The 13,285-nt window shown below is 40.8% G+C and overlaps 1 protein-coding gene across 1 annotated transcript in view; it reads right to left on the bottom strand.

The window, feature by feature from the left end:
* The window catches only part of LOC114667464 (transmembrane channel-like protein 3), a 61,334-nt gene that overhangs the window by 42,461 nt on the left and 5,588 nt on the right, over positions 1-13,285 (bottom strand). The window contains exons 3-6 of the mRNA XM_051920445.1: positions 12,296-12,371; positions 8,009-8,090; positions 2,664-2,770; positions 154-252 (exon numbers count right to left, since the gene is read on the bottom strand). Of these exons, the coding sequence (XP_051776405.1) occupies positions 154-252; positions 2,664-2,770; positions 8,009-8,090; positions 12,296-12,371 (364 nt within the window). The remainder of the gene's footprint in view (positions 1-153; positions 253-2,663; positions 2,771-8,008; positions 8,091-12,295; positions 12,372-13,285) is intronic.

Genomic DNA, 13,285 nt, shown 5'->3' with positions numbered 1-13,285 from the left:
AAAACAACATGAGAATCACCGTTGTGAGACAGCTGGCCTGTCAGAAATTAAAGCCAGTACAGAGCGATAACGAAGCGATTCTCTGCAAATCTGCAGGGTGCAGTATTAACAAAGTAGTAAAAAAAACAAACAAAAAAAACATGGCAGCCTTGCCCCGAGTGACCAGATGGTGTCCAGGTCCTGTGCTGAAGAGAGATGCTCCTTTGGAATGGTCTTGCTGGCTGTGGTTCCAAACGGCGCGCCTGCCAGCAGCTAATAAAAAAGAAGAAAATGTGCAACATGAATGTTATGGCTGAACAGACGTTGGGGGGGGGGGGGGGGGGGGTTGCTTTACAGAGGTAACTGCAGTCAGCATCCTGACACTTTCATCTCTAACTGTGGGGTCTTTTGACAGCATTGAAAGCGCTCATCTAAACTAAAGTGCTTGGTCTAGTAGATTGCATGAACTTCACTAAACATAATAAACTAATAAACAAGCTAACTATTGGACATTTTGCATGCCCTTCCTGGTTCAAAGTTAAAAATATTGGGGACTGGGAGACTGGAAACATTTGTAATAAATGTTGTGGTGTTATAAATCACTCTGGGTCAATTACTGGGTTTCTGTAAATTAGGATAAAATAAGAATTCATGAGAAGGTCGTTGTTAGGATGTTTTCCCTTACTTTTGGCCGATTTACCCCCAGAAGGAATGTCTTCACCCTGACTTCTGTTTATTTTTTCTTTCTTATTGTTAGTTTTGCATTATTATCTCTCATGCTGTTACGTAATTGCTTTTAATGCTAAATATTGTTAAACTGTTATACATTGCACATACCAGGGTAAATCAAAAAGTGCAGGCAATTTGGAAATTACACGGTAACTGCAATGGATGCGAGCCGACTCCATACAACAGGTTTGCAATGGCTTATGGGTAGTTTGAACATGCACCGTTCAGCGCTCGTCTAGTTGAATCCAACAGTCAATCAAACATGGACGCTCCACCATTGTTGAACAATGCACCATAGTAAGATTTCTGTGATCAGAGGGAAGGAAACCTGCTGAAACTCCCAGAAGGACGTTGGCTCGTGTAGATCAGTGAGGCATTTGGGTGAACTTTATGCCAACCTAAACTGCCCCGTCACACCTAATCGGAAGATCTTGTCATCCGAAAATGAAAATGTCAAAAGGGTGAATATCAAGGATAGCGAGGATTAAAGTTACAAACTCGTCTGGAGATTCAAGAGGCAAAGATCCTGAGCGATTTTGGATTTAGACCTGGAATGACTTCATATAACGAGAAATTGTTCGATTACTTTAATGTGAGTTGTCTGAACTGTTAGATCTCGTAGCGAGTTACAGCAAGTTCAGGAAATCTGTGGAATCGAGAGTTACAGCAAGTTCAGGAAATCTGTGGAATCAGCCAACACTTGTCACACATGCGCGTCACGGGGTCATCTTCCAGGTTCCTCCCATTTATGCAATACCACCGTGAGTCTGAGAGGGGGTACTGCCGCCAACTGTGTTATCTTCTTTTGCCTCCACAGGACACTGTAAGGACAACTGACTCCGCCCCAAACCATATAAGCCCATACTTAAGAAGGAGCCGGAAAGACGAATACTTTCGAGCCACAACAAGAAGTCTTGATAGACTGCACTTCTATCTTAGAACACAAGACGGCGACATTTCGCTTTTTAATTGTGCCATCCAGTGCAATTTTTTTTTGCCTAGAAGTAAACAGGGACAGCCAGATCGGTGTCCTAACATTAATGGTTGTTACCCACCCATTTTTTATTACCTCAGAGGACCACACACCTCTCATTTCAAACGGTACTTTAATCCTGGATGGGTTTCATCAGACGGAGTGGATAAAGCAGGATTTTTGTGAATGTGCAATGGTGGAAAAAGTGGAGCAGAGCAGCATTACAACTAAAACATGTGATCGAGACATTGAAATGCAGATTAAATTTATCCACGTCTCTGCCCAGGGAAATACGTTACATCATCCTGGCAGACTCAAAACACAGAAACGATTCACTCTGTACTAATGTCTTAATGCCCCAAGTACCCCCAAGTCATCATGCATCATGGCTTGTGCAGATCCATCGCTGATATCCAAATGAGCAGCAACAACGGAAAACATAATCTGTCGGTCTTCGCCGGGTCAATGTGAGGCTTGTACGTGCGCCACTTTGATCGATGAACAGGTGGAACTTCGTCGGCTACATTTGTTCATCATGCTTTAAATCTTTCTGCCCATTCATAAACTTTCCGATGAGTCCTGCAGCTTTTACTTCTGCACTGAGCCAACATTCTGGGGTGAATTTCAGCAGCTTCACTCCATCTGCCCTACATTGGTGCAATCCTATAGCTGACTAAACTAAACTAACAGCAGAGCGCTGCACTGTGTGCGGTCAAACTACCCATAAGGCATTGTGAACCTACCCATAAGGCATTGAACATCTCCTGCTTATCTGTTCCAATATGTTGAAAATGTCAACAGCTTAGATGAGGTGTATTTACTTTGTCACATGACTACAGAGTGGCAGGGTCACCTGACACCCCAGCATGGACACAAAAACACAAAATATTTTAGATCAATGCCCCCTAGGAAGGAAACAAGCTTTCTTCTCCCAACAACCCAACAAATCCCATCTATCTGTGGACTAAACCGTTGGACTCACCTCTGGCAGTATAACAAATGCTCCCGTCATGATAGTTAGTACAATGTTGATTCCGAAAAGCCACCTTAAGAAAATGAAGTACGAGGCAACTCCGGAGCCAAAATGACCTTCAGGAATGAATGAATAAGACGTAATTAGTGAGGGGGAAATCGACCTGACTCGCTAAAACAAGAGGGTAGCCGTTAAAGTGGCAGAAATACAGTATCTCCTGCTGTTAACGTCACAGTCCTCGAGGCGTCAGGGGCCGGGATGCACAAAGCTGGGCAGGCCGCTTAACTTGATTTACTCCGCTGAAAGAGCAATTGTTTCGAAGCCATTCCTTTCAGCGTAATGATTTTTCCTTTTAAAGCCAATTCACAATGAAGTACACGTCATTCATTTAAAGGCAAGCAGGGCATTCTTTACTATTAAGCTGAAGAACAATTTGCTAATGTACTCGATATTTACCAACGGGCTTCTGTTCCAAAAAACGGATCAATGCAATCAAGCGCACCCACGCGTATGTTTTGTATGATTTTTTTAATTGCTGTTATTTTTCTTTTGCCAACTCCAAAAAGTCGCCTTGAGCCTTTGGCTTCAGACTCTACTCTGTCCGACTGGGGTCTGTGATATGATTGAGATTTTCTTTTATTTTTGCCTTTACTAACACGGTTGAGGTGTAAATAGGGGGTTTGCTGCCATTCACTGTTTAATTTTTGGATTTATATTTTATTAATTTGATTTATTCTTCATTTGTTTTAGTTTTGGGCTTTATATTTCTATTATATATCTATCTCTCTCTCTCTCTCTCTCTCTATATATATATATATATATATATATATATATATATATATATATATATAAAATCCATCTGTCTGTCTGAATGTCTGCCTGCTTTTCACGAGAGAACTACTTAACGGATTTAGATTGGGTGTGTTTTTTCTAGAATTTGCTTGAACATTCTGGTTGATTTTGCGACTTCTCTCATCGTACTATCATAGTTCCCCTGCGGCACCGATTTATTTGCGCAAATCCGAGAGAGACTCAGCGGGCCAAGTGGAGGGGCGCGGGGCCCTCCTCACTCACTCACTCACTCACTCACCAACCTCGGGTGCATCTTACCTCTGCTAAGTCAGCAAACAAGAGAACTACTTAACGGATTTAGATTGGGTTTCTTTTTTCTATAATTTGCTTGAACATTCCGGTTGATTTTGCGACTTTTCTCATCGCGCTAAGAATCATAGTTCGCTTACAAGACTGATATATCCACGCTAATCCGAGACAGAGGCTGCGGGTCGAGAGGAGAGGGAAGAGTGACATCAGGAGTGGGGAGCCATGCTGGGCCCTCCTCATTGTCCTGTTTCACAACTACACAGGCGGAGTATATATATAAAATTCAACGTCTGTTTGTATGTCTGTCTACTTTTCACGAGAGAACTACTTAACGGATTTAGATCATTTTTTTTTTGTATAATTTGCTTGAACATTCCGGTTGATTTTGCGACTTTTCTCATTGCGCTAAGAATCATAGTTCGCTTGCAGGAGCGACATATTTGCACTAATCTGAGACAAAGGCTGCGGGCTGAGGGGAGGAGGAAGCATGACATCAAGAGTGGGGAGCCATGCTGGGCCCTCCTCATTGTCCTGTTTCACAACTACACAGGCCGAGTATATATATAAAATGCAACGTCTGTTTGTATGTCTGTCCACTTTTTACGAGAGAACTACTTAATTAATTTAGATTGGGTTTCCTTTTTCTAGAATTTGCTTGAACATTCCAGTTGATTTTGCGACTTCTCTCATCATGCTAAGAATCATAGTTCGCTTACAGGAGTGATATATTCGCGCTAATCCGAGACAGAGGCTGTGGGCTGAGGGGAGAAGGAAGAGTGACATCAGGAGTGGGGAGCCAGGCTGGATCCTCCTCGTTGTCCTGTTTCACAACTACGCAGGTGGAGCCATGGGGGACGGCTAGTACTGTATATAAAATCCAACGTCTGTTTGTATGTCTGTCCAAATTTTCACGAGAGAACTACTTAACGGATTTAGATCGTTTTTTTTTTTCTTTAATTTGCTTGAACATTCCGGTTGATATTGCGACTTCTCTCATCGCGCTAAGAATCATAGTTTGCTTGTGGCACCGATTTATTTGCGCGAATCTGAGAGAGACGCAGAGGGCCAAGTGGAGGGGGGGTAGGGCCCTCCTGACTCACTCACTCACTCGCCAACCTCAGGGTGCATCTTACCTCAAACAAGAGAACTACTTAACAGATTTAGATTGGGTTTCATTTTTCTATAATTTGCTTGAACATTCCGGTTGATTTTGCGACTTCCCTCATCGCACTAAGAATCATAGTTCGCTTACAGGAGTGATATATTTGTGCTAATCTGAGACAGAGGCTGCGGGCCGAGGGGAGGAGGAAGCGTGACGTCAGGAGTGGGGAGCCGGGCTGGGCCCTCCTCACTGTCCTGTTTCACAACTACATGGGCGGAGTATACTGTGTATATAAAATCCAATGTCTGTTTATATGTCTGTCCACTTTTTACGAGAGAACTACTTAACGGATTTAGATCGTTTTTTTTTTTATGATTTGCTTGAACATTCCGGTTGATTTTGCGATTTATCTCATTGCACTAATCATCATAGTTCCCTTGTGGCACCAATTTATTTGCGCGAATCCAAGAGAGATGCAGTGGGCCAAGTGGAGGGGGGCAGGGCCCTCCTGACTCACTCACTCACTCACTCACCAGCCTCGGGGCGCATCTTACCTTCGCTAAGTCAGCGAACAACAGAACTACTTAACGGATTTAGATTGGGTTTCTTTTTTCTATAATTTGCTTGAACATTCCAGTTGATTTTGCGACTTCTCTCATCGCGCTAAGAATCATAGCTCGCTTACAGGAGTGATATATTCACGCTAATCTGAGACAGAATCTGCGGGCCGAGGGGAGAGGGAAGAGTGACGTCAGGAGTCGGAAGCCGGGCTGGGCCCTCTTCACTGTCCTGTTTCACTACTACACGGGCGGAGTATATATATAAAATCCAAAATCTTTTTATATGTCTGTCCACTTTTTACGAGAGAACTACTTAACGGATTTAGATTGTTTTTTTTTCTATGATTTGCTTGAACATTCCGGTTGATTTTGCGATTTATCTCATTGTGCTATCATAGTTTGCTTATTCGCGTGAATCCGTGAGAGAGAAGCTGCAGGCAGAGGGGAGGGGGGTCAGGGCCCTCCTCACTCACATGCCAGCCTCTCTGTTAGAGTCGCTCTACCTCTCGCCATGTGTTGGAGTGTATTACCTTGCCTCCGCTTAGCTAGCGATACCTGCTTGTTCAGCAGACATTATCATCTACAGATTGTTAACATTTGACGTTTTTCATGGAAAGATTAGAGCTACTTGTGTTTGAGGGTACCTGCTGATTGCCAGAAATATCACGGCCATGTGCTCTTCTCCCCACGCGGTGGACGCTCTCCTGTCAGAGCTGAACACGATCAGATACAGTGCCAACGTTTGACGCCGGAGCGTACCCACCTTCCGCTTGGCCAGAATTACATTTTTTTTAATTGGTTTTTAAAATTTGTCCTGTTTCATGACTATGTGGGCGGAGCCGCAGGGAACAGCTAGTATATCATATTATTATTTATGATTGTATTCCTAATTGTAATATTATAATTATTTCTATCATTATTTAGATAGATAGATAGATAGATAGATAGATAGATAGATAGATAGATAGATAGATAGATAGATAGATAGATAGATAGATAGATAGATATTTTATTAATGCCAATGGGAAATTCACAATTTATAATATATTATAAATGCATATTATATTTATAAAACTTTAATAAAGTTTATGGCTTTATATTTCTATTCTTACAAGCTGCCATTTTGTGAACTTTTGTTCTTGGTTGTAACAAAAACTACATAGAGCGGTAAAATCTAAACACGTTAAACAGCGTGCATGGATGTGTATTTATGTTTGTCTGCGTCTGTGCTGTCATGTTGCATTTTTCTTTTTATCAATGTGTAAATATACCATGAAGGACAGATAGGTATGATATCAAGATGAGAAAATGGTGGTGCAGGTATATAAAAGATGGGCCAGTGGGAGCCAGAGGGCAGGAGCAGTTCCATTCCCCCCATACGACAGGTGGCAGTAGTCTCAGTTTTGGACACACCTACAAGGGTACACAGGAGTCCAGAAGTGAAGCCTTGTTGGAGTCCCTGAGTGCCATTAGAGGGTGCTGCCAGAGGAGTACCTCTCTGGCTTCCACGTGACCCGCAGGTGCTTCCAAGAGGACACACACAATGGCACCAGAAGCACGGAGGAATCAAAGTTGGGAAGCAGCGGGTGACGCTCAACAGGAGGAGCGGAAGGAGAGAACGAAATGAACGAAAATTCACTTGCTTTATAATTGTGGCACTTGGTGGGATATTTGTGTAATAAAATACTTTACTTGAGTGCAGGACTATGTTGGGTGAAATTGTGCCTGAGGTTTGATGCTGAGTAGCTCCCCCTTGTGGTCACAAATGCAAGTTAAGAATTAATGGGATGGCAAACCACTGAATTTGGACTTTTCAGGCCACCGTAGGAAGGCTGTACTAGAAGCGACATTTAAAGGTGGAGGTTGAAGTCTGCCATTCCTGGTAGACTGGCAATGCATAGGCTCATTGCACCATGGTGGGCAAAGAAGTGCCCCATACTAAGTCTTTTCGGCCCACTGCTATCAGGAAATTTAATGCTTCCTCCTGACATACTCTTTAAATCCATTTTGAAATTTATGCACAATATACATTTATTTATGTACTTATCCGTTTGCTTCCCTTTATGGAGAGCACTTTGAGAAGTGAGAAAAGTGCAATATATAAGTAAAGAATTATTATTGTTATTATTACTCACTGATTAATGTGTTTGATTGTCTTATTATCTTTCCTGTGAGTCTGAATCATTGATTTTTTTTATATTTCTGCTGCTGTATGCATCTGAATTTCCCATTGGGTTTAGTAAAGATGATCTAATCTAATCTAATCTAGTGTTCTTTCTTTTTGGAGATAAGTATTAATGAGGACTTAATCCACAGGAACAGAGGAAAAAGACCATATAAGGCAGATGTATACCCATGTGACACCCAAGTGACATCCTGCATAAAACCCACATGACTAGAGACTGGCATTACTGCCATTTACAACATGGAAAAAACACACACAAAATGGCACCCATAAACCAAACAATATTCCAAATGGCAACCACTTTTATAATAATATGAAATAAAAATGATAAAGAGTATTTTGTGTTATCATATTTTAGTTTTTATCTTGGTATAATGCCCTACTTTTGCTCATACCTCATACTTACTTTCTATCTTCTTTATCCTGACTTCCCAAGGAATGAAAAGAACAACAACATTATATGCCAAGCGGGAAAACTTCCTCAGAAGCTGCAGAAAAGTAAAGAACAAAAGGAAAAGAAAATCTTGAAACCCAACAACACTTAAGGGGTGGAGTGTATAGGTTATACACCGCTCAGTGATACGCCATTAAAAGCACTGCCAGGTGAAGTGAATCACATTGATTATCTCATGACAACGGAGGGATATCGTAGGCAGCGAGTGAACAGTCACTTCTTGAAGGTGATGTGTTGGAATGTGTAAAAATGGGCAAGCGGAAGGAACCGAGCGACTTTGACAAGGGACAAACTGGGATAGCTGGATCACTGGGGTCAGAGCGTCTCCAAAATGGCAGGCCTTGAGAAGGTGTTCCTGGTTTGCAGCAGTTAGCACCTACCAAAAGTGGTCCAAAGAAGGACAACCAGTTACCGGCTTCAGTGTCTTGGGCACCCCAGGTTGATTAGATAATGGTAGCCCGTCTTGTCCGGTCCCACAGAAGAGCTACTGGAGCAAAAATTGCAGGAAAACTTCACAGACTTGCTGCGTAGCCACAGACCAGTCAGAATGCCCATGCTGACCCTTGACTACCACCGAAAACACCTATAATGGGCACATTAGTGTCAGAACTGAACCATGGAGCAATGGAAGAAGGTGGCCCGGCGTGATGAGTGACATTTTCTTTTAGATCATGTGGATGGAGGGGTGTGTGTGCGTCGTCTATCTAGTGGAAGAGATGGCAGCAGGATGCACTATGGGAAGAAAACACTTTGACACTTTGGTCAATCTTCTCCTAGGGTCCTGGCATCCATGTTGAGGTTACTTTAACATGTACCACCAACCTAAAGATTGTTGCAGACCACCTACATTCCATCATGGCAACAGTACTCCCTGATGGTAATGGAATGGCTTCTTTCAGCAGGATATAATGCTCCATGATATACTGCAACAATTGTTCAGGAATTCTTTGTGGAATGTGACAAAGAGTTCAGTCTGTTGACTTGGTTTCCATATTTTCCAGATCTCAATCCGACTGAGCGTCTGTGGGATGTTCTGGAAAAAAACAAGTCCAATTCATGGAGGCCCCACCTCACAACTTGCTGAGAAGACTGAAAGGATCTGCTGCTGACGTCTCACTGCCAGAGGTCACCTTTGGAAGTCTTCTGGAATCCACACCTCGAAGGTTCAGAGCTGTTGAAGGGGGGGCTTACAAAAGTTCTGACTGACTGGGGTGGATCCATTATAATAATTCCTGGGTTTTCCACCCAGAGTTGGTTTATTTCTTGCAACCACTCGTGCTGTCTCTCTGTATCTTTCAATAGGGAATTAGAGATGAGATCAGGAAATAAAACTTACAATGGAAACGTGTTCAGCTAATTGTGACAGTCTTCCAGTACATCCAACAGACATCTTTACTTCCGATTTAGGACATCAACCTCATATTTTCAAAACTTTTTTACTTAATGAGAAAAAAGAAAGTAGGCAGGGCCTTCAACTTATCAAAAGGCCAAAGCTAGCCTGAGCAATCTTTGTAATTAATAAAGCACCATCAATCTACATGGTAAAAGTCAATTAATTTTAATGGTGCTACGAAGACTTTAATGCATGCCTTTGGAGAATTTTAATTAAACTCAGCAATAAGAACTGGCTATAAATTTAACCGGTTGCTTTGAGCAAGTGCCGTCTTTTGCTTTGCTTGTGATTATGTGAGCTGAAATTGCTCATTGGATGGATCTAAAAAAAGTGGCACAATTAGAAGGAACCCATCCATCCATCCATTCACTTTCTGAGCCGGCGTTATTCTGTCACAGAGTTTCACTGAGATGCATCATGGACTGTTGGCTCTCATTCGAAGTCACGGTGTGTTCAGGAGCTTTGTGTATTAGCGAGAGCCGGCTTCAAAATGATATTCTGTTGGATGGATGTCTTCTGAAATGATCAGTTGGGGACGGTACAGAGATGAACAAAATGCAGGAATCAGGAGAACTCATCGTCTTTGAGGAACTGTGTGAAAAGCCTTTTCAGGAGTTGTGTTTTATCTCTCCTCCCGGCCATCGGACCTTACTTTATTCTTTGTTATTTAGTATTGTCTAATCTTACTTTTATATTTTTATTTTTTATACATTTTCTTCCTTCATCTTGTAAAAGCACTTAGAGTTACATCGTTGGTATGAAAATGTGCTCTAGAAATAAATGGTGCTGTTGAGATGAGGTGGCTAAAGAGCTTTGGGCTGGAAATCAAAACACTGCTGAACTTCTGCCATTACACTATTAAAAGAATCCCGACTGGAGGCATCACAGTGAGGTTTGGTACCCTGACTTGCCAGGATCATGAACTCCTCTAAAGGACTGTCCGTACAGCTTCTACAACGATGGGGGCTAACTGTCCACAGCTTAATACCATCTGCTTAATCAGATGTCTGAGGAGAGCTGAATCTGTCATCTGTGGTGACAGCCATCCAGATCATCCCCTGCTCTCACTTCTGCCTTCTGGGAAACATTGCTGGAGCTCCACCACTCGCTCCAAATGCTTCAGGAACTGCTTCTTCCACCGGACGATAAGGTCACTGAACTCCAGTAACCTGAGCCTACCTGCCCAGCGCTGTGTGCTGTACCCACCTGCTGGTTTATGTGGGGTTGCACTGTACATTACTTTTGCTTTTGAACTCTTATCTTATCTTATCGTATCTTACCTCGTCTTATCTTATCTTATCTTATCTCATTTTCATCTCTCCTTTCCTTATCTTATCTTTCCTTACCTTATTTATTTTCTACTCTTATTTATTTACTGCATGTATTTATTTATGGTGTTTATTTATTTATTAATGTATTTATGTTCTGCTTCTCTTACTTATTTACTGTATTTATTTTTACTTCACCACAACTGTGGCACAGGAATTTCACTATGCTCTCACGGTGTGTGTGACAGTAATGATCTCTAATCTCTAATCGCTAAAATTCCTACCTCTGCAAATGGGAGCTCAATAACAGAAATGATTGATTCTGGGACCAGCACACTAATGATGACTCATTCTTCATATGTGCTGACTTTAGTCGTGTGGTAATGTCTCTGACTCTTCATATACATAAAGTCTAAGCTGATGACAATGGTGTTAATGATCTGTTGGGCATGTACTGCTTACGTACCATACATGCAGAAATCTTCAAAACAGGAGAGGAGCCCAGCTGCAGACCTCCAGTGACAGGCCACACTGTGGCTCCACCAGATGTAGGACCATGTGATATCACTAAAGGTGTAAAGTGAACTGTCCTGGCACGGGGTTGCCTGGAAACTGTGCTGTTCAGTTGGTCCCTGGACTAAAATATTGGTTTAGTGGATAACTCTTATAAACACAATCAATAAACAAAATAAACAAACAAACAAATAAATAAATAAGGTGTGACTGCGTTTTACTTGTAAAGCCTAAAATCATAAATTAATGAGTGTATTACTATAACAACAAAAGTTTATTTTTTTGTACATTTGCACTGCATCAAAAATGGTCTGAAAACTAGTTACATATGTCATATACATTAAAATTTCTAAAATATGATCTTATCTTAAATGTGCTTTTTTACAAAATAGATTTACAGGTTAATAGGGTGTTTTTGTAAGAGTACAAAATTAAAAATAAAAGCACCAATAGATAGATAGATAGATAGATAGATAGATAGATAGATAGATAGATAGATAGATAGATAGATAGATAGATAGATAGATAGATAGATAGATAGATAGATAGCATAGTAGGCAAGATTAAAAATTTTGATAAATTCACAAGAAAAGCATTTTGTGATAGATAGATAGATAGATAGATAGATAGATAGATAGATAGATAGATAGATAGATAGATAGATAGATAGATAGATAGATAGATAGATAGATAGATAGCATAGTAGGCAAGATTAAAAATTTTGATAAATTCACAAGAAAAGCATTTTGTGATAGATAGATAGATAGATAGATAGATAGATAGATAGATAGATAGATAGATAGATAGATAGATAGATAGATAGATAGATAGATAGATAGATAGATAGATAGATAGATAGATAGATAGATAGATTAGTAGGCAAGATTAAAAATTTAGATAAATTCACAAGAAAAGCATTTTGTGATAGATAGATAGATAGATAGATAGATAGATAGATAGATAGATAGATAGATAGATAGATAGATAGATAGATAGATAGATAGATAGATAGATAGATAGATAGATAGATAGATAGATAGATAGATAGATAGAAGAACTGCATACTTCAGCTCCAGCAGCTTGATAGCCTCTTGTCCTCGTCAGTCTGCCTTCATATTTCAGCACAATCTCTTTAGCTTGCCTGCCAAAAAAAAAAGAAGTCTTGTGGTAATAACTGTAATAAGAAAATGTTACATAAGTGCTCAGTGGTTAGAGTTGGAGATTTTAGAGTTGTCTGTATTCTACAAAACTTCCCAGATTTCTTAAAGTGTTCCTTCAATTTCACTGTTCTTTCTTTCTTTCTTTCTTTCTTTCTTTCTTTCTTTCTTTCTTTCTTTCTTTCTTTCTTTCTTTCTTTCTTTCTTTCTTGACATTGAGTATGTAAAAATACGATTTGTCTGTGGAGTAGCCAATCACGTTTAAAGCTGTAAAAGGCGGGGTTTGTTTTTCTAATATATTTAAATTATTAGAGTATACTGCGCCCTCGTGAATGCTCCTTTATGTTAACTTCAGTCCTGGTAGCTCATCTGCTCTGCTGCTTGCTGGCGCTGATTTAATCTGAGAAGAAGTTTTTTTTTTTTTTTCTGGAATTGAAATCAAAGGACATGATCATTACAAGATTAATAAATGATCGTTTTATGATAAATGTTGATTTTTTAAAATTCAGTTTTAAACATCAGGGTTTCTGATTTCAAATTTAATTGAACAACTGAACAGTTTATCCATCCATCTATTATCCAACCCGCTATATCCTAACTACAGGGTCACGGTGGTCTGCTGGAGCCAGTCCCAGCCAACACAGGGTGCAATGCAGGAAACAAACTCCGGGCAGGGCGCCAGCCCACTGCAGGGCACGCACATACACACACACACACACACACACACACACACACACACACACACACACACTAGGGACAATTTTCTATTTGTATGCTATTGTTAATGAGATGAGACTGGAACCGGGTACAAGAGAAGAGCCTGGCACTGCCCTCTGCAACCGTACGTGATGCAGCGCTGCAGCCCCTTAGTCAAGAAATAGTGGGTGGGCGTCCCAGG

This window comes from Erpetoichthys calabaricus, chromosome 17 (genome assembly GCF_900747795.2).
Source record: "Erpetoichthys calabaricus chromosome 17, fErpCal1.3, whole genome shotgun sequence".
In the NCBI taxonomy this organism is placed as follows: Eukaryota; Metazoa; Chordata; class Cladistia; order Polypteriformes; family Polypteridae; genus Erpetoichthys; species Erpetoichthys calabaricus.
This window is presented reverse-complemented; position numbering and strand designations above follow the sequence as displayed.